At 36.0% G+C, this 20,689-nt stretch overlaps 2 protein-coding genes across 2 annotated transcripts; one reads left to right on the forward strand and one right to left on the reverse strand.

The window, feature by feature from the left end:
- Nucleotides 1-1,244: 1,244 nt before the first annotated feature.
- On the reverse strand, nt 1,245-5,250 carry LOC107407700 (probable LRR receptor-like serine/threonine-protein kinase At4g37250). The gene is made up of 2 exons (XM_048481306.2): nt 3,127-5,250; nt 1,245-2,142 (listed from the first exon to the last, which is right to left on the reverse strand). The coding sequence occupies exons 1-2, from the start codon at nt 4,766-4,768 to the stop codon at nt 1,481-1,483; spliced, it is 2,304 nt and encodes a 767-aa protein (XP_048337263.2). The 5' UTR covers nt 4,769-5,250; the 3' UTR covers nt 1,245-1,480.
- An 11,200-nt stretch (nt 5,251-16,450) lies between these two features.
- LOC107426969 (protein TIC 21, chloroplastic) lies at nt 16,451-19,513 on the forward strand. The gene is made up of 4 exons (XM_016037293.4): nt 16,451-16,928; nt 17,280-17,537; nt 18,497-18,700; nt 19,260-19,513. The coding sequence occupies exons 1-4, from the start codon at nt 16,566-16,568 to the stop codon at nt 19,371-19,373; spliced, it is 939 nt and encodes a 312-aa protein (XP_015892779.2). The 5' UTR covers nt 16,451-16,565; the 3' UTR covers nt 19,374-19,513.
- The last annotated feature ends 1,176 nt before the right edge of the window (nt 19,514-20,689 follow it).

Below are 20,689 nucleotides of genomic sequence, written 5' to 3' on the forward strand. Positions count from 1 at the left end.
AAGGCTTTTATGAGATAGCTTTGTAGCAAAAATACTCCTTTTTGGAATAATAATTTTGAATTTGAATTTTCTAATAAAAAATTATAAAAAAAAGTGAAGCTAATACTCTGTGTCTTATGGAAGGTGTGGAGGAGAAGAGAAACCCATAGTAGCCTGCCGTCCCTGTCTGCTTGGTTTCATTCTGATGTGGCATTCAAATCTTGTGAATGACTCTGCACTTGTATGTGCAAAGCGATCCACCGGCCAAGCTAAAACGACTTACGAATGCAAAAATAGAAAAGTAAAACGACAAACAAACAAACAAAAAAAAAGGACAAGGTTTAAAAGTACAAATTTTGATGGACCCTGTAGCACATGGTTCATTGATAAGAAGAATTTGGGAAACTCACAAGGACTTCATTAAATGTTTGCATTTGTATACAAATTCTTACCAACCAAAACCCAGAGGCAAGCACCATCTCTTTGTACTTTATTTACCCCATCCATTCTCTAATTAATTAAGCTTCTGTTAGACACTGACATGCCTCCAAATGGACAAAACCCATATCCATTATATACATCGAAGGGGAAACATTGAACCTAAAAGAACCTAAAAAGATGTAAAAGAATACCACTTAGAATTAGATGATTGAAATTGGGACACCCGGCAATCTAGGTATGAAGATCTACATCTTTTAGTCAAACATTGTATAGCTTCTTGTCTAAGCAATATCGTAATAACTGCCCGCCATTATTAAAGATGTCGTGTATGATGAATGTGGTAGATTCGTATTAAAAAGGGTTACTAGCACTTTACCTCCATAAACTATCATATATTTTGTATTTTATTTTTTAAACTAAAATATCCTATATTGCTTTTACCTATTATTTCTTTATCACTTTACTAATAAAATAATTGAATTTAATAAGAGACGAAATAAGTCCTACATATTGCACAATCAAATAAAAAGCCGTTTTTATTACCAAAAAAAATAAATAAATAAATAAAAAGCCGCTTTAAAGAGTTGTACGATATGTAATTAATTTTATCAAATTCTATTGAAATGCAGAGTTAAACTAAACTACAAATGCATTGTCAGAAAAAAAATAAAATAAAATAAAATAACCAACCAAATATCACCACTACAACAACAACAATAATAATAATAATTTACAGGTAAAGCGTAAATCATGGAAAAGTTAAACAAAGCGTATTTACCCTTGTTAAAAAATTAAAAATAATTATAATAAATAAATAAATTATTTATCATTACTGATTACACCACTTTTGACAAATAAAAATGCTCATACATCAATTTTGTCACATGAATTATATAATATCAACATTCATTCATTCATTCACTCATCCTTTCTATGCAACATTCAAGGTCACTAAAACATGAAGGAAAAAAATAATAATAATTAAAAAAAAAAAAAAGATTTAAAGCACTTTAACCTAACAAAAGCACTTTTGTGGGACCCAAGTGCAACATTAGCAGTGTTAATGAGATACACTGGAAGAAGGGATTTTGTCTAGGACTTGTAGAGCTTCTTTCATGGTTGGTCTTTTTTGTGGGACAAAACAAGCACAACTCAACCCTAATTTCAAACAACCAAGCATTACATCTTCCTTGTTCTCAACCTCAGTCCTAATTGCCACATCAAACATTCTCAACATCCGGTTCCTCTCCTCTCCGGCCATCGAGCCACCACCGGACCACTGGCTTAGCTCACGCTCCGAAAAAACCCTCCCAGTCAGCAGCTCAAGCAAAACAATACCAAATGAGAACACATCCCACTTGGCGTTGGGCTTCAAGTTCTTCAGAGACTCAGGTGCTTGATAAGGCGATGCACCACCTGTACAAGACCCACCGGATGGGCTACCACCAATCAGAAAATCTTGCTGGCCATCTCGACTCGTGGACGAGTAGCTTCCCAAGTGCCTAGCTGAACCACTTGCTCGGGTGTTGCCAAAGAGAAGGCGGTCACGGCCAAAATCGCTTATTATGGGCTCCATATCAGGATTTAAGAGGATGTTACTAGGTTTAATATTGCCATGAACATGTTTCTTCTCATGGATGTAAGCCAGCCCCCTAGCAACCCCTCTTGCTATCTGAAGCCGGACCGCAAGAGGTAGATGACATGGTGACGAGCCTGCTCTTCCTGAACATGTTAGAAACAGATTAAAAAAATAAAATAAAATAAAAAAATAAACAAACATTTTCATGTACGATAAGATGCACTAATGCTACCTAGCTACCCTTGTAAGTGACCAATATCAATTATTACTTTCTTTTGTAGCTATAATCAAATTAGCAAAAGTTAATCCAACAATATTTGGTGGCCGAAGAAAAATGCATGCCAAATTGATCAAAAAGATAAATATATATATATATATATATATATGCACAAAAACAGACACAGTGCATCAGCAAAATTATTCACTTCCCACGAGCTTAGGGATTAAAGAAAAAAGTGAAGCAGACAGACAAGAAACAAGATAAAGAAAGGTAACGAAACAGTAGGATTCACAAGAGTTTCTCACCGCTAGAAAACAAGCAAAGAAAAGAAAAATGTTTCTTGGGTCGTTTTTGCACGAAAGTGACAGATGAATTGGTGTGGATAGCAAATCTAATAGGATCATCTTGCTCTTCAGAGCCACCAGTTCCCAGCCAGTACCGTGTACTGCAGGCAAGATTGTTCAATGTTCCAGTTTGCACACTACAGTTTGTCCACGTACCACGTGAACTATGAATATCACAGATTTCCCTATATATATATATATATATATATATATGCTCATGCACGCTATACATAATATTGCCCATGAAGCATATACTATGATACGGATTAAAGGAGTTACTATTAATTAAATAATCCAATTGCCCAATTTAATTTCTTTTAGCTTTCCGTGTAGTTGAATTATATATATATATATATATATATATTAATATCATTACAATATCAAATGGGATCCTATGAAATCTTAACAAAGAAGGATTAAGAAGACAAACGGAGCATTCTAGTGTAATAACGGAAACGCTGCCAACATATATCAATGAAATGAGGCGTGTTTTAGCAGAAACAATGTAAATTTGCTACCGTGCGCAGAAGAGAAAGAAACAGAGAGAGGTAAGAGGGGCTTACTGGCAGTGGTGCTAGCGAGGCTGCCATTAGATACATAATCATAGATAACTAGCTTCTCATCGTTTCCCCAGTAAAACCCACGAACCCGAACCAAATTTGGATGTCGAAGCTTGGCGATAAGCTTCACCTGGGTCTCGAAATCCCTCATCCTCTCCACACGACTCTCTCCGATCCTCCTCACGGCCAGCGCTGTCCCGTCCTCGAGCAACGCCTTGTACAAAATGCTCGCACCGCTCGCTCCCAACATATAAGCCGACGCTTTCAACAATGTCTCCAGCTCCATCTCCGGTTCACCATCCACGGTCATCAGCAAACCCGTTTGCCGGTTGTTATTGTTATTGTTTGCTTCTCCAATTTTATCCTCAGGGTCGCTATCGGAGCTCGTCGCTTCCGATGTCTCTTCTCCTTTAATGGGTAAACACGACCATGCAGCAGAGGGTGGTTTCATGGTTTCCAGGTCTTGTCCCGCTTCAATTCCTAATTTCTTTTCTGGGTCTGATCTGGGTAGTCTGAGACTTTTCCCCTTCTTGATCTGGTACACATAGAGAATGATGATTGCGACGACGGCTATCCCGGCTACGTCTCCGAGTGCGATTCCGGCTATCGTACCCGGTTTTAGCCCGCTCTGTTGTTGACTCTGCGTACTGCTTGGTGTTCCCGACGAATTTGTCACCGGGGTCGAGTCGATTGTTTTGGGAATCGCTGCTATTGCCGGAGAAGATGTTGTACCTTTGGTATCGTTTGGCGGAGTGGAAAGTGTCGAAGGAATCGAGCAGAGATTCTTCAGTGGTTTTCCGCAAAGATCGGCATTTCCCGAAAACCACTCTGTTTTCTGATTATGCAGAGCAAGTGTTTCCGGAATTGCTCCAGTGAGATTGTTGAACGAAAGATCAATGGTGGCATTCACTGGGATTTTCTTCGCGAATTCCGGAGGTATGTTCCCGGAAATCTTGTTGTAAGAGAGATTCAGATAACGGAAACCCCCACCACCAAAACCCAAAGGCAGAGAACCATTGAGTAAATTCGAAGACAGATCCAAAACGTGAACACTGTTAAACCCACTTGGAACATTCCCAGAGAAATAGTTACTTTTTAAGCTAATAACTGTAAGATTTTGCAGAGAAGTGAGATTCTCTGGTACTTTTCCAGCCAAGGCATTATCAGAAAGATTCAACACCTGAAGACTTGCTAACCCACCCACAGACTCAGGCAGCTCACCAGAGATAACATTGTTAGAGAGAGAAAGCACCTGAAGCTCCGAGGCATTGAAAATGGAACTGGGCAAAGACCCATTGAAGAAATTGTTAGAGAGATCAAGATTACGAAGGTGCTGGATCTTACCAAGGTCTGCAGCGATCGAACCCAGAAGCTGACTGTTTGGTAGGACCAAACCGGTGACCCTGAACATGTCCGGAGTTCCGGGAAATCCGATTTCAGTGCAAGTAACTCCTCTCCATGAACAAGGTGTTACATCGTTGTAGTTCCAGTTTTCCAAGACCAACAATGGGTCGCTCAAGATGGAGTATTTGAAAGCAAGCAGGAACACACCGTCTGAGTTGAGAGCGAGCGAGCGAAGGATTAGAAGAACGAAAAACGAAGCAACCTTCCACCAGAAATGGAGATTTTTGGTATACGAGCTCATGTTTTCTTGAAATTTTGATGTAATGATTTGCGCATGCTGGGGTTTTTCTACGTGTTCATGGTGTAGGAAAAGAGCTGAGAAAGCAGAGAGAAAAAAACAGAGATGGTGACCAACTACAGTTTAGCCTCTGTTGTTTTGGTTCACCAAATCAACCAGGTCTTCGAAAAAAAAAAAAAGCTTAGTCCAAAGAAGCTAAAAAGGAAGTTGCAGAGAACAAAAAGCTTTAGTATTTATGAGATTAGGAAGGAAGGAAGAATGGTTATTAAAGGTTTGGTTACTAAGAAGATGGAGGAAAAAAAAAATTATATTGAGTTTGCAGAAATTGCAGTGTCTAACATAAGCAAAAGCCAAAGAAATGTCACACTCCGTGAAGTTTTTGATAATAATGTATGGAACTTACTGAACATGGGAAAGATATAATAAATTATTAGAACTGGTACTGCCACTATTTCCTGTCAAAAACTTTTTTTTGGGTGAATATTTCCTGTCAAAAACTTAGTTAAGCCTTTTAAGTGAAAAATATATAATATAAAAAAAAAGGGCTCGGTTTTCTTGGGAAATTATTTGGATGTGAAAACAGGGAGAGAATCTTTATTTTTCTACTAAAAGACACCGAAATGAGTTGGAGCCCATAAAATGTTGCAAGCTATTGAGGGTAAGTATTTTTATTAAAAAAAAAAAAAAAGGGCATTGATGGTAAGTCTGCCACCCTATTGAGTATAGATATGGAAAATTTGATCCAATGAGTTTTCACTTTTTAACTGGGGGGTCACTGGGTTTCGGAAATTGTCCCTTATGATTTTTTTTTTTTTTTAATTTACAGTGCTCTTTGCATTATTCTGCATTGGATTTTTTTTCTTTTTCTTTTATATGGAATCTTGGTCATTAAATTTTTTTTTGAGGTTAGGCTCAATGACAGCCAAAAATTTTAAAAAAAAAAAAAATGTTTTTGTCTGGACTCTTTGTAATATTATAACCCGTGTAATTTGGACTATTGAGCATGTGAAATTTGGGGTCTTGACGTATGTATCGAAGCATGAGAGTTTTTTGTACGTTTCCTGTTTGATTCTTTTTAAATTATTGACTAATTATATCATTAAATATACCTAGTATCAGTGTTTGCAAGTCGGTAGGGGAATTAAAACTTGGGAGACTAAAAAAGAGATTAGAAGATATTTTTAGAGTTTTGTTATGTATCATGATGAGCTTAATTACAGTATACTTTGTTCATTACCCCCAAAAAAAAAAAAAAAAAAAAAGACCATTCAGAATACGAAGATAAAATTTAATTGTTAGGAAGTTGGAAAAGAATGTGGAAAGAAAATAAAACAAAACATAGAAAGTGAAAAGTGATTAAGGGATATAAGAATAATATACTAATATAGTAGGACTAGGAGTGCAGGATGGAGAATGGGTGAGATTGATAGAATGGTGGAGTAGTATTCATTTCAATTGTGACTTGGGGAGGCGTTGGGTTCTGGTTTACCGCTTAAAACTGCTCTATTTGTCTACCAGCTCAGACAGAAGTATAGCATCCGCAGCAAATCCACTTTAGCAACTTTTTCTTTTCTTTTCCCTTTCACTTTTGGCTAACCAAAACCCTTTTTTCCATATTTAATGCCATTTGACCTTTTCTTACAATAAAATAGCTAGGTTATGGCATTTGAACCTTTTGTTTTTGCTTTTTTTCTTTTCTTTTTTTTCCAGCAAAAAAAACCTAGGTTAAGGGTGTAGTCCCACAGGCAACATAGAGTTTGCATATACACAGAACTTTTGTCATGGCTTGTATCTTATAGGGTTATCAACGTTTATTTATTTATTTAATTTTTTTTTTTTTGGGAGTGGGTTGTTATTTTATGCCTTTTGTAAGTCTATATTTTTATCCCTTTCTATGCCGATAAAAAAGTCTTAAAATGCTTTCAATAACATACGATTTGTGTTTACGTACATTCTAAATTTCTATATTCACCCAAAAAGAAAAAAACTAACATTCTAAATTTCTCTAGGTTCTTTGATCCAAAAATTTAAAGTGGTGTGGTTCTATATATATGATGGTACATTAGTATATAAATTCAAAGCACTAGTTTATATATATATATATATGATGGTACGTTAATATATAAATTCAAAGCACTAGTTTATTTTTTATTTTTTATTTTTAAAACAAAACATTAAATTGACAGAGGATTCATCCTGACAAAATGGAAGTAAATTCGTACAATCTCTCCATTGGAATTGACGAATTGATATTTTTCATTTATCACGGTAACTTTAGAAATCCAATAGAACATCATCACATTATTTGTCATATTAGTTTGGTAGATAAGAAAAATAGTCCATATAGCATCACATATTGACATTATTTTGCATGTTCAGCTCATATCTTGAGTTTATTATCTCCATAATTGGTTACTTAACGCTCAAGCAACTTTTTTGGATAATTCATCTCATTATCTGTTACTCTTCCAAAGTCTCGGAGTCGAAACCAAGTTAATCAAATTGGTCTCTATATTTATAACAAAGCTAGCTAGCTGGCTAGATTTAGAACCTGTTTTAAGGTTTATTTTTTTTTATTTTTTGGTAATAATATGTTTATTTTACGTTGTATATAGTGTGAGCAAGAACCCCAACCACCACATGGCCAAAACAACCGCTAAAGGAAGAGACAATTTCTAGTATCACTGACCGGTCGTCATCGTCATTTATAAATTAAGTCCTAATTAGTGAAAGAATTTATGTTTTCCGATCCCCTTTTCGAGCTCAGCAATGTCTCTATCAATGTGTGAGAATATATATATATAGAAAATAAGGCCCCCTTAATATTCCAAAAACAAGTAGGCACAACCTGTCGACAAATATTTTCTTTTGGGTAGTTTGGGTTATTTACAAATTAATATTGTCCTAACATTTGATTGTGCAAACTCGATTAGTCTAGACGAAAATAAAAATAAAAATAAAAACAAATAAAGGACCACTTTAAATTCTCTACTGAGTGGACCGCCTGCTTGATTAAGCAATTGGTCCTTCAACACAATTTGTCAAATATAGAGTGAAATTTTCTCATCCACAATTTCATAAAACTTGTCCAAATTGTCAACAATCTACTAAATCAGATAAATCTAGATTTCGCATTTAGCGGAATAATTTCAATTATTGTTGATTGAGAAGAGGAATTAGTATGATTTATTTGTCTACATAATCAGTTGATTTGGTAATTGTATTTATACTTGGACGTATGAAATACGAATATCCATCACCTTTTTTTTTTTTTTTTTTTCCTTGTCTAGACGGCTAAAATGGCAGCTGTGTTTGATTAATTTCCACAAGAACTTTTAAAGAAATAAGACTTTATGCCCCCTAGCTAGCAGAGTATATATTAAACACAGAGAAAATCCTAATAAAAAAGGAGTTAGGTGTGAAATGTCACGACGTGTACAAGAAGAGAGGCTCTGTAGAAAAAGATTTCCAAATGGAAATATTGCTTCCCTTTACCCATATTCTTTTTCAAAAGATCGGTCAGATTACTAATTGAAGACTGAATCTATCTTAAAATTTGGAAATTCCACTCAATATTCTCATTTGCTTTTTCTTTTTTAAGGTTGCTTTCGTTTACTTTAACTTGCTACCATTTTTCATCCTATGACCTTCAAGTTTGATCAAGTTGGTTCCTTATTTTGTTAATCATTTGATTAAGCCAGCATGCTAGCTGCTAAGCCACTATTCACCTACCACTCACTAATCATTCACAAACTTAATCATATTCTGTTTTATTGTTTGTTATTATTTCATGTAGTTATCTACATAAGCTTATATTGTCAATCTTATATATGTTCCTTTTTTTTTTCTTTTTTCTTTTTTTTCTTTTTTTTTTTCTCTCACAACATGTTGCATGTGATATTTTATTTATTTATTTATTTTTTGGGTTCTTTCCACCTACAATCAGGATCGGATTAGGGCTAGAGTACTTAACAAGAATTGGCTATTGCCATATTAACTGTGACCTCAACTTCGAGATGAGCTGATATATATATATATATATATATATATATATAGTTATCTCTCTGATTACATTTAATTTGTGAAATTTATATTACTAGGATTATATATATGGGGCTTGGCTTTCACAATTGAAATACATAGAAAATCACCTTCAACTCCCAATCAAGTCTCCTTAAGAACATTTCATCCAAAAAAAAAAAAATGGCCCGTTTGAAAATAGCCTAGTAACTAATTCCCACATTTATCTAACAAAAGTTCAAATCCATCCACCTCAATATAATAATTAAAACATAAAAACAACTCCCAACTGAGTAATAAATATATTGAAGCCTAGGATTTCAAGGGCACTTTACCAACTTTTGTTCTTTTCTTTTCTTTTAGTGCTCGTGTAAAATAATCAAAATATGACCGAGGTGGCTGGTGCCTAATGTCACGGTTGGGGCATTTCATCAAACACTTGGTGAGCATTCTCTTCATTTTGGGCCTATTTTGGGCCTTACAATGGGCCAAACACCTAGAGTAGTGTAGAATTTTCTAGAATCTTATGGAGAACTCTAGGTCAAGCCATGTACATATCCATTTCTAGATGTTTCTTTAGATATTTTTGTAAAGGAGGTGGGAAGGATCTAGACACCCATTCTCCACCGTAGGATCAAAGCAATTATAGCCATAGGATTAGACTTTGTATGCCTATAAATAGGTGGAGGCCTCATTTGGCCAAACCATCCAAGAATCCAAGAACATCCAAGGATTCAAGAATCCAAGCTACACTTGTAAAGCTCTCTTTTAAGCAATATACTTTCATTCTCCCAAACTCTCTTTGTGCTCTAGCTTTCTTTGCTTAGCTTTCTCTTTTAGTGGGCAAAAGGCTTACTTAGTTGCAACAAAGGGTCGGAATAGCAACTAAGGCCGCACGGCTTGAAGGGTAAACAAACAAGTCCGTGACAAGTGGTATCAGAGCCAAGGTTAAAGCTAGCATTTAGAGCACAATGTCTTCATCAGAGGTTGTGATTGAAGAAGCAAGGGGAAGGGAGGTCATCCCCGAAGCTGCAAGGAAGGGACGTGGGCGTTCAAAGTCGAAGGATGTTCTCACCCCCATGGAGACCAAGGTGGTCAAGATGGAGTTGGCTGTTGCCGACATGTTGGAGCGGCTTGATCATATGGAGCAAGGCATGGAGGAGCTCGATGGTCGTGTGGGTGACCAAGTGGGGGAGCTTAGAGGTACCATGCAAAGCACCAACGAGGCCAACACCGAGGCATGGCGTCATGAAAGCCAAGCTTTCCAAACTAAGGTAATTGAAACCTTGTCCCTTATGCAAGCTCAATTAGATGAGTTTAAGAAGAGTTTAGAGGAGACTCGTGAGGATTGGGCGTTATGCAAGAGAGCTGCAACTAGTGGCACCGTCACTACCAAACAAATAGTCTCTACTCCAAGGGTAGATGCTCCCAAACCAAAGGAGTTTAGTGGGAGAAGGGATGCAAAGGAGTTTGACAACTACATGTGGCACATGGAACGGTACTTCGAGGCCTTGGATTTCCAAGACGAGAAGCAAAAGGTAAACACCGCTACCCTCTATCTTACTAATCTTGCTGCGGTATGGTGGCGTAGAAAGCATGAAGAAATGAAGAAAGGCATATGCGCCATCAATTCTTGGAAAGATTTAAAGAGTGAATTGAAAAAGCAATTCTATCCCGAGAATGTGGCGAATGATGCTAGGAAACGCATGAAGGAGTTGAAGCACCAACGATCCATCCGTGAATATGTGGAGCAATTCTCTGGGTTAATGCTCCAAATTCCCAACATGAGTGAGGAGGATCTCCTTTTCAACTTCATGGATGGGTTGCAACCGTGGGCATGCCAAGAGCTTCAACGAAGGGGAGTACAAGATATTTCCACTGCCCTCACTACGGCCGAAACGCTTGTCGAATATAGGCGAGGTGAGTCTTCCAACCCTAAGCCTAAGAATAACTATATTAAAGGTGGGGGAGCCAAGTTCCATAAAACTCCCCAAAGTAAGGAGTTTCCAAGAAGACCACCACTACCTAACAAAGATTGGAAGAAAGGAGCTAAGCCCGAATTCAAGCCGAAGGAAAATTGCTTCTTATGTGATGGTCCCCATTGGGCTAGAGATTGTCCGAAGAGGAAGTCCTTAAGTGCCATGCTCGAAGAGAGGGAAACTCAAGAGCACACACAAATGGGTTGTCTACAACTCCTCAACTCACTTAAGGCTAGTCCAATCCCAACCAACAATACGAAGAATAACTCCCTAATGTACGTGGCGGCGCGTATCAACGGGAAAGATGCCCAAGTCATGGTAGACACCGGCGCATCTCACAACTTTATAAGGAAGGAGGAGGCCATAAGGCTTGGCCTCAAACTCGAAAAAGGTCAAGGGTGGTTGAAAACTGTGAATGCGGAGGATAAACCGCTAGATGGCATGGCCCATAACGTGGAGTTGCACCTTGGTACTTGGCAAGGTAAAGTCAACTGCTCCATTGCTCCTATGGATGACTTTGATATTGTGCTTGGCATGGAATTTCTTAGACAATTCAATGTGGTACCACTCCCTCGCTACAACACGGTGTGTATAATGGAGGGAGGCCCTTGCATGGTCCCGACGATGCACAAACCGAGAACTTCCAACCATCTCTCTGCCATACAACTCAAGAAAGGGATAAGGAAGGGAGATGCTACATTCCTTGCTACCTTACGTGAGGAAAAAGAAGTTACTCTCAAGGAGCCACCAAAGGAGATTAGCCAAGTCCTTAAGGAGTTTAAAGATGTCATGCCGCCCGAGCTACCTAAAAGACTTCCACCAAGGAGGGAGGTGGATCATTGCATCGACTTGGAGCCCGGTGCCAAACCACCCGCAATGGCACCATATCGCATGTCTCCCCCGGAGCTAAAGGAGCTATATCTACGGCATTTTGTGAGTGCCAATCAACATGATTGGGCAAAGTTACTAGATGTTGCCCAATTCTCATATAACTTGCAAAGGAGCGAATCTACCAATCGAAGTCCGTTCGAGTTAGCCACGGGGCAAAAACCACTCACTCCACAAACACTCGTTACCAAGTATGGAGGAAGGAGTCCTGCCGCATTCAAGGTCGCCAAAAGTTGGCATGAACAAGTGGACTTAGCAAGGTCGTACCTTCATAAGGCCACCAAGAAAATAAAGAAGTGGGCGGACGCCAAAAGAAGGCACGTGGAGTATCAAGTGGGAGACTTGGTGTTCATCAAAATTCTTTCATCCCAACACAAGTCTACCCGAGGGCTACACAAAGGCCTTGTTCGCCGATACGAGGGACCATTTCCAATCGTCAAGAAGGTGGGCAAGGTATCTTATAAGGTAGAGTTACCTCCTACACTCAAACTTCACCCGGTCTTCCATGTAAGTTGTCTAAAGCCATACTACAAGGATGAGGAAGACCATACAAGAGGGGAGTCCAAGCGAGCACCAATAGGTGTCTACAACACTTATGACAAAGATGTGGATAGCATATTAGCCGATCGAATAGTTCGTGGAAGGGACAACCATCCGAGTCATGAGTACTTGGTGAAATGGAAGGGACTTCCCGATAGCGAAGCAAGTTGGGAACCTGCTACCGCGCTTTGGCAATTTGAAGATCACATCAAGAGGTTCCATGAAGCAAGCTCGACGAGGACGTCGACAGCATAGGTGGGGGAGAATGTCACGGTTGGGGCATTTCATCAAACACTTGGTGAGCATTCTCTTCATTTTGGGCCTTACAATGGGCCAAGCACCTAGAGTAGTGTAGAATTCTCTAGAATCTTATGGAGAACTCTAGGTCAAGCCATATACATATCCATTTTTAGATGTTTCTTTAGATATTTTTGTAAAGGAGGTGGGAAGGATCTAGACACCCATTCTCCACCGTAGGATCAAAGCAATTATAGCCATAGGATTAGACTTTGTATGCCTATAAATAGGTGGAGGCCTCATTTGGCCAAACTATCCAAGAATCCAAGAACATCTAAGGATTCAAGAATCCAAGCTACACTTGTAAAGCTCTCTTTTAAGCAATATACTTTCATTCTCCCAAACTCTCTTTGTGCTCTAGCTTTTTTTGCTTAGCTTTCTCTTTTAGTGGGCAAAAAGCTTACTTAGTTGCAACAAAGGGTCGGAATAGCAACTAAGGCCGCATGGCTTGAAGGGTAAACAAACAAGTCCGTGACACTAAGCCAAAGGGTTCTCGGTTGTTCAGCTTCAAAAGGAGCTTTAAAACCAGCGTTATAAAACCTTTTATTTTTTTTATTATAAAAAGTATATTTATCATCACAGGTGGGTGACGAATCAATTAGAATCCGTATTATATAACAACACAATTGGTTGGCCCAAAGGTTTTTATTTTTCAATTGGATTTTTAATATAAAAAGTTAAATTTTAATAAAGTGTATTTAATTGGTATTTTATTAGAATTCAATACAAATAATAAAAAGTTTTTTTTTTATTTTAAAAAGTGAGATTATTTGGGACTGTAATCTCCATGTCAAGATCTTCTTCTTCTTTTTTATTTTATTTTATTATTATTATTATTATTTTGACTTCATATATGTGGTATTCAGAGCTTTTTTCTTTTTTTTTTCTTTTTTTTTTTTTTGGCTAAACGTTCAGAGCCAATTATGATTTTTCATTGTTTTTCCAAGAGAAGTGAGAAGTTAGTTTGTCGACAATGCAGATGCAGCTCCACGTGGTCTGACTTGGTGACCCAAAAAATAGAGAGATTGGGAAGGGGATGGAATAATGATAAGTGATAATTACACCAGAAACAGAAAGACAGGGAAAATTTATTAATGGGACATTCGTAATTACTTTGGTAAATGGAGTGAGAGAGAGAGAGAGAGAGACTCTTTGATTGATGTCGTGGGTGGTACTTTGCCTCACTGCATCCAATCATAACCAATTGCCGGTTAACTTTATTATTATTTCTTTTTTCATAAAAATAAAATAAAATTGAGATTTAAATTCGGAACCATATCCAAACAGAGACAATTCAGCTAATTTTATTTTTCTTTTTTATTTGATATTTAAAGATGAGATTTGCATATAACATTTTAAAAAAACAGTAATTTTGTTATGATTTTGTTATTGAATTATTCAATAGAAACAAGGACAATCACCATTGAATTTTTTTCTTTTTTGATGAATTATTTATTCGTTAATTTGGTATAACTACTAAAACCCTTTTTATCAAAATCATATAAGTAAATTCGATAGCTTTTGATGTTGTCTTTCACACTCTATTTTTATAAATTATTATTTATACTGTAATTATATATATATATATATATAGATAAGATACAGATATTTGGAGCTACTTTATTCCTGTCATTTCTGCTCTTGCTATTTAGATTAGCACAAAACCATCGTCTGTATCAGCAAACATGTCTTGAATCTTGTATAGAAGTTACCTGGTACCACCAATTCTTCACGAAGTTAGCTTTTGTTTGGAGAGAGTAAGAGAAAACAAGAAGGATGGATGTAGCGTAGAAGGGAGGGAAAAGAAAAAAGGAATTCTGTCCTTGCAAGACATGAACAGGAAGGAAAGAAAATAAATTATATATATATAAATATTTGGGATAATAAGGAAGGAAATAAAAATATATTGCATTTTCTTTTGTTTGATATAGAATGGGAAAATAGTTTTCTTATGACAATTTTGTAAAAGAGATAAATACGTACAAATTGCCTAAATAATTTTTTCTTCCTTCCTTCAATTCCCTTATTTTTGGAGTGATTAATTTAATGGGTTTTGAAAGAAATCCATATTTACTCATTTTTCTCTTTCCTCATTTTCTTCCTCCTGCCAAAGGATGAATCTTCCTTTGTCTTGTCTCTCCTTATTTTCTTTACTATACATGTGCCAAACGTAGACTAAAAATATAATTATTCAAGTAGTAATTCATAATATTTGTCATTAAATCCAAATTTTTGAGATCTTCTCACATTTTTTTTTGCTCGTATTCCAAAAGATTATCCACGTAGGAACAATCCAGTCTTAGAAGTTATTTTTTTGGTAAATAATGATTCCAATTCTAAACTTTGCATATTTAATATTAAAAGAGAAAAAAAAAAAATTTGTTAGTACATGACTTGTTGTTATAATATTACAAATAAAATAAAAAAAGTCATATGTGGTGTACAATATACACTCGTGACTCCTAGGTCTTTGTGTTTGTCCAAACTAGGGGTTGGTCTCATACTCTGCAAATTATAGATTTTAAATATAATGAAAATTAGTCATTTCAATCTTTAATGATGTGATTGTTGGTAAAAAAAAAAATTTAAGAAAATAGAGAATAAATATCACATAATATTTTACATAAATTATGAATGTCCAGTATCATTGAAGACAAATGTCTCATTTTTCAAATTCACATTATTTTTTAACAACCAGCGAATATATATACATATATATATATATATATATATTGCTACCATGCTGAAAGCAATTTATTTGTAATTGGAAAGATGTGACTGTTGATTACTACTTGAACTGGCAGGGTTTAAAACGCCTTTTTACCTGCTTACCATTTGCCACACTTTATCAATTAAAAGGAAACAACTAAAAAAATGGGAATCCACTGGCCAACTTCCCTCTTGATAGCCTCTGGCCAGCAAAGAAACTTTACAGTTGATGGTCATTTTACATTTAATTTATTGAGTTCCATTTCAGTGGGCACGATGAGCAAAAATTAACTTCCATGGGACATTTGGAGAAGACGTACAAAAACAAAAGGAACACTATTTAGGAGTAACTCCCTGAAATAGAAACATTTCTCATAATTGATTTTTGTATTATTGGTCATTCCAAAATAAAATAAACAAAAAATCTATATTTAAAATCTATATATATATATATATATATTATGTTTGGATAATCTAATTGGCACTGATTATTGATAGTAATCTTTAGTTTTATATTTAATGCATAATGATGAAATTATTCATCCCTCGCAATATTTTTAAGTAAAATATAGAAAAAAAATATATATATAGTAAAATAATAAGAAACCTATCAACATATTTACCATGATAAAATAAAATGTTGTGTAACGAAAATAAGTTGTAGCCTTTAACGCAATAGTAAGAAACCTCGTGAATCCACCATCAAATCAAGTAGGTCACGTGGTGATGAGTGTAATGATAATTTGTTATCTCATAAGAAATGAGAAAACACAAATTTAATTCAAAATTAAACATGAAAAAAAATTAGCATGAAATCTATCAACATATTTACCATGAAATGATAAAATGTTGTGTAATGAAAATAAGATGTAGCAGCCTTTGACGCAATAGTAAAAACCTCGTGAATCCACCTTCAAGTCAAATAGGTCAGGTAGTGATGAGTGTAATGATAATGTGGTGTCTCATAAGAGATGAGAAAACACAAATTTAATTCAAAATTAAACTTGAAAAAATTTAATGGAAAATTTTAGTAATTTAACTTCAAAGGTGGACCCAAAGAAAAAAGAAATAAAAAGGGACTAATGGTGGGTGTATATAGTTCTCTGGGTGCAATATTACATGGCAATCAGCCTTTTTTAAGAAGCCTTCAGTAGGTCCAACCCATACACAACCCAACAAAAAATAAAAAAATTGAAGTCCGAAACGGAAAGCCCATTATTCTCAGTGCTTCATTGCTCTGCATACTTTCCTCATCAGCAAGCAAGCATTATGTAGACAATGCCCCAACACTGAGCTACCGCAGAGCTACTCGGCCTACGTCACCGCTCTCTACTCTTACCTCTTCGACCTTTTTTTCTTTCTCTGCTATGCAAACGCTCTTATTGCCGGCGGCGGCTCGCGCGGGCTTCTACTCTGCCGCACCACCGCCGGCTTTGTCGGCGGCCGGGCATGCGGCTCCTACACTCCATCACCACCACCGCTTCCATTTACGATCAATCCCCAACTTCACTCTCACCGCCGCCAATTCTCTCTTCGCCTTCAAAGCTATGAAAGCATTCCACTCTGTTTCTTCCTCTTCGTCATCGCCTTCAACGCCTTACAGTGCTCCGAAGCACAGAGGAGCAAAACTTTCCTTTGCTGTTAATGTGAGGGCTTCATCTTCTGCTTCTCCAATCTCTCCCACTTCCACTCCCCCAAATGACGAGTCTGAGAAAGCCAAGCTCGCTCAGGTTCTCTTTTTCCTTCTTACCCTTTTTCCGACGAAATTGTAATCGAATTTCTGGTGAAACATTCTCAATTTAGCTTAATTTTCTTTATTTTTTTGATACCCTGGATTGCTTAGCGAGTGATTCTAGGTTATGTAGCGTGACATTTCAATGAGAGCCAAAACAATTGATTTTTCCATTTGGGTAATTCCTTGGGTTTTTGGAAAATGCATAGGAATCCAAGTGAAATTGGAGATTAGGAAAAAAAAAAAAAGTTTGGATTTTTATGTTCCTCCAAATGAAATTGTGTTTTAAGTGGTAATCACACGATGAATGATGTTTGATTAAAGTGCGGTGCTTGGATGAATGAAGCAGGTAGCGAAGAGATTAGAGAACACTTCGAGGTATTTCAAGAGGTTGGGGAGTTTAGGGTTTTGGGGTCAGCTTGTATGCACTGTTGTAGCTGCTGTGATTCTTTCTTTCTCTGTTGTTATCACCGGGAAGGTCAGCTCGCCGGCCACGTTTTACGCTACCGCTGGTGGGATTGCTGCTGCTTTCGTATCCGTGTTTTGGTCATTTGGCTACATTCGGCTTTCTGAGAAGCTCCGGAAAACTGCAAATGACCCTTCAAAGGTATTGTCATTGTGTACAGACTTAAGATTTAATACGTATTGTATGCTATGCAGGAATGCTGCTTCATTGTGTGTTTTTTTATCACTATGATGAATATTTTGTTGCCTTATTTTGAAATTGAACGAAGTGCAATCGTTATAGATTTCTAATTAAGTTATACGTGCCTCCTTGAAATTTGTGATATTCAAGTTTATACTATTCCATGTAATGTTATGTGTTCATATGCATTTTCGCTCTATTGCTGCAGGAAATGTGATTTTATTTTTTATGCTTTTTTTATGTTATCCTTTCCTTAATCTTAGTTTTACTGGGGTTGAAATGATTGAACTGACTGAATGACCTTGTGGCTAAAGCCTTATAAGGTCTTTTTTCCAGAAATTATTAGCATTATTGAGTCTTTTCTAAAGTTCATTGGTAATGATTTGTGAGTTTTGTAAATGAGAAAATGTTGCGGTTTTTGGTCATTTGCAAACGTAAAACTTGAATTAATTGGAATCTGTATGTCTCATGTGAACCTTGAACATGAGAATGTTGGTGGAACAACATTTCAATAATTCAATCTAAATGGTGTCTAATAAATGTAGAAGCTTGTAGAAAGAGCTTGAAACTTCTTCTGAAATCTGGAACTCCAACGATTTGATAGTTTTGTCCTTTAAGGAGTGCAAATAAGAAAGGAGATTCTAAGTGATGGAATGTGTCTAATTTTATTGTTATGGCAGACTCTAAATTTTATTCTTCATTTTCATATGTTTATATATATATTTTAATCTTTTCGACACTCATTATCTTGTCAGTGACAGTAAATAGTTCATGCTTTTTTATTAAAAAAAAAAAAGTTCATTTTTCTTGTGTAGGAGTGCTTTAAAAATTAGCTTTTTAAGAAATTAATTTAATGTAATTGCTTCATATGTTCTCTATAGGTCTTTTAAATTTAACAATGGTGTTGCTGTAATTCTTAGGCTCCACCCCGAGCTGATGTTGTGAAAAGCTTAAAAAATGGCATAGTTGTGAACATCCTGGGTATGGGCGCTGCTATTCTTGGCATGCAAGCCACCGTGGGATTATTGGTTGCAAAGGCTCTTACTTCCTCAGCAAATCCATACTACCAGGGCATTTCTCCTGGTTACAGTCCTGTTCTTGCATTGGATGTATTCTTGGTTCAGGTATTCTTTTCTACTCATTCCAATTTTCCTTCAAAGACATCATAAATGTTTTGATATTATTTCCATCAACATTTTTTGTGTATGGTATCTTTGTTTGTTATGAGTTTCAGACTCATCATACCTGAAAAATAGAATAGAACAAAAAAGTTTTAAGATCCTTTTAACTGAAAGTTTTGAAAGAATTTGATTTTTTCATTGATCATCTATTGGCAATTATCCTCATTAAGGAATGTTTAAATTCTCATTTTCCTAGTCTTTGTCTTTTAACCTTTGAAGCAGTATCTTACAAACATTGAACACATCTTGCAGATTCAGTATTATCACGGAATTTATATTTATTCATATTTCTGAAGAAAGCAGGAAGTGAAAATAGCATAATGAACTTTACATTTCATTTTGCTAGAATGAATTAATTCGTAAATACAGAAAACTATTTTTATAAGAAACTTTAGTGTTTTTACCATTTTTACACTTGTATACTGGTTACACCAAACTTTTCACTTCTTGTTTTTCTAAACTGTGAAAAGGCACATTTTAATTTTGTATGTCATCTTTGTAGGCATCTGCAAACACTATCCTATCTCATTTCCTGGGGCTCGTTTTCTCGTTGGAGCTCCTACGCTCAGTGACGTTACCAGCTGCAGAGGGCATCCCTATCCCCAGACTAGCATAAATTCAGTCAAGAAATGTAATTAAAGATGGTGTATTTCAAAGCTAGAGGTGAATTGTTTTGGGTCCATGACCCTCGAGTGATACAAATTTCGTTCATGAGATTACATTTCAAGCTCAAAGCTGTCCATTTTATTTGCAGAACTCACACCTTATTTACATATGCACTTTATAAACGAGGACCACAAAACTAGACCTCCTTTGGCAAAAGTTCAAGTCTAGTAATGACAGAGTGACTGAGGCTCAAATAGGGGACCAGATTTATGAAATAACATATACAAATGCTTGTTCGATTTCCCAGTTCTCGCATCGTATCAATTTTTTGAGACTGCGTTTTGGGGCTAGGAGAGGGCTAAGAGATTGTCTAATTTACATGTAAGAACATCTAAAAATATTGAAAAATAGAACCTACACCCTGTTATGCCCTTTGTGACTGAATTAAGAGCTGAGGACCATGAGTGCACGTTAGTAACCATTAGAAAAAAGAAAAGAAGTGCCATTTGTTAATGGGTTGGTTTTTAGTTTTAGATTTTTGTTTTTGGTTTTTTTTTTTTTTTAATTTTTTTTTTAATCTAATTGTTTGATTGGTTTTTCAAGTGATAGTTACATTTTCTTATATTTAACTCTAAAGGACAAAAAATAATAATAAAAAAACAAAACACGAAATTAAATATAAATTTAAATTGTGCGCATGTTTTCCCTTTTTTTTTTTAAAAAAAAAAAAAGTTTATAGTCCTCTAATATGTTTAACAAATTTTAGTTACCATTCATTAATAAATATTTGAAACGAACAAATTATCCACAATTAGATAGAGAAAATATAAAAATTAAAAACTAACCACACTATCAAAAACGACACCTTATAAAAAGTGTTATTTTTGGTGAGTCATTTTAAAGGCGCTGAAATCGTTCCGGCAAAACCTCGCCAATTCATTCGACAAAATTGGATGCAACGTCAAAATCCATACCCATTTAGGACAAACTCAGCAAGGGGTGTGAGCTTTGTAAAGGAAGATAGTAAACTCTTTTATTGTTGTAAAACATCTGCGGCCCATGACATAATTAAATTGTCACGTGAGGTCAATCTTTTTGATGCATCAGGCCTTCCGTTGCATGATTGCATCGCTCATCTCATATGGACAAATATGTCCGAACCATATCACGATCTTGTTTCAAAATTTGTTACCTAATTGCCATCTTTTTGCAGAGCTGAAGTTTTTAACACACTTTGTCCCATTGAAACTAGCTTAATAGCAAAAGCTATTCCTTTCTCATATAACCATTTCAAATTTGAATCCCTATGCTACAAAATCAATTTTT

Source organism: Ziziphus jujuba, chromosome 9 (assembly GCF_031755915.1).
Source record: "Ziziphus jujuba cultivar Dongzao chromosome 9, ASM3175591v1".
NCBI classification, from domain to species: Eukaryota; Viridiplantae; Streptophyta; class Magnoliopsida; order Rosales; family Rhamnaceae; genus Ziziphus; species Ziziphus jujuba.

Excerpts from the sequence above, each read along its gene's own strand:
- LOC107407700 (XM_048481306.2), bottom strand. The coding sequence starts at position 4,768 with ATGAGCTCGTATACCAAAAATCTCCATTTCTGGTGGAAGGTTGCTTCG. Across the intron at positions 2,143-3,126 it reads CCTCGCTAGCACCACTGCCA|GAAGAGCAGGCTCGTCACCA; the intron begins GTAAGCCCCTCT and ends TAACATGTTCAG.
- LOC107426969 (XM_016037293.4), top strand. The coding sequence starts at position 16,566 with ATGCAAACGCTCTTATTGCCGGCGGCGGCTCGCGCGGGCTTCTACTCT. Across the intron at positions 16,929-17,279 it reads AGAAAGCCAAGCTCGCTCAG|GTAGCGAAGAGATTAGAGAA; the intron begins GTTCTCTTTTTC and ends TGAATGAAGCAG. Across the intron at positions 17,538-18,496 it reads CTGCAAATGACCCTTCAAAG|GCTCCACCCCGAGCTGATGT; the intron begins GTATTGTCATTG and ends TGTAATTCTTAG.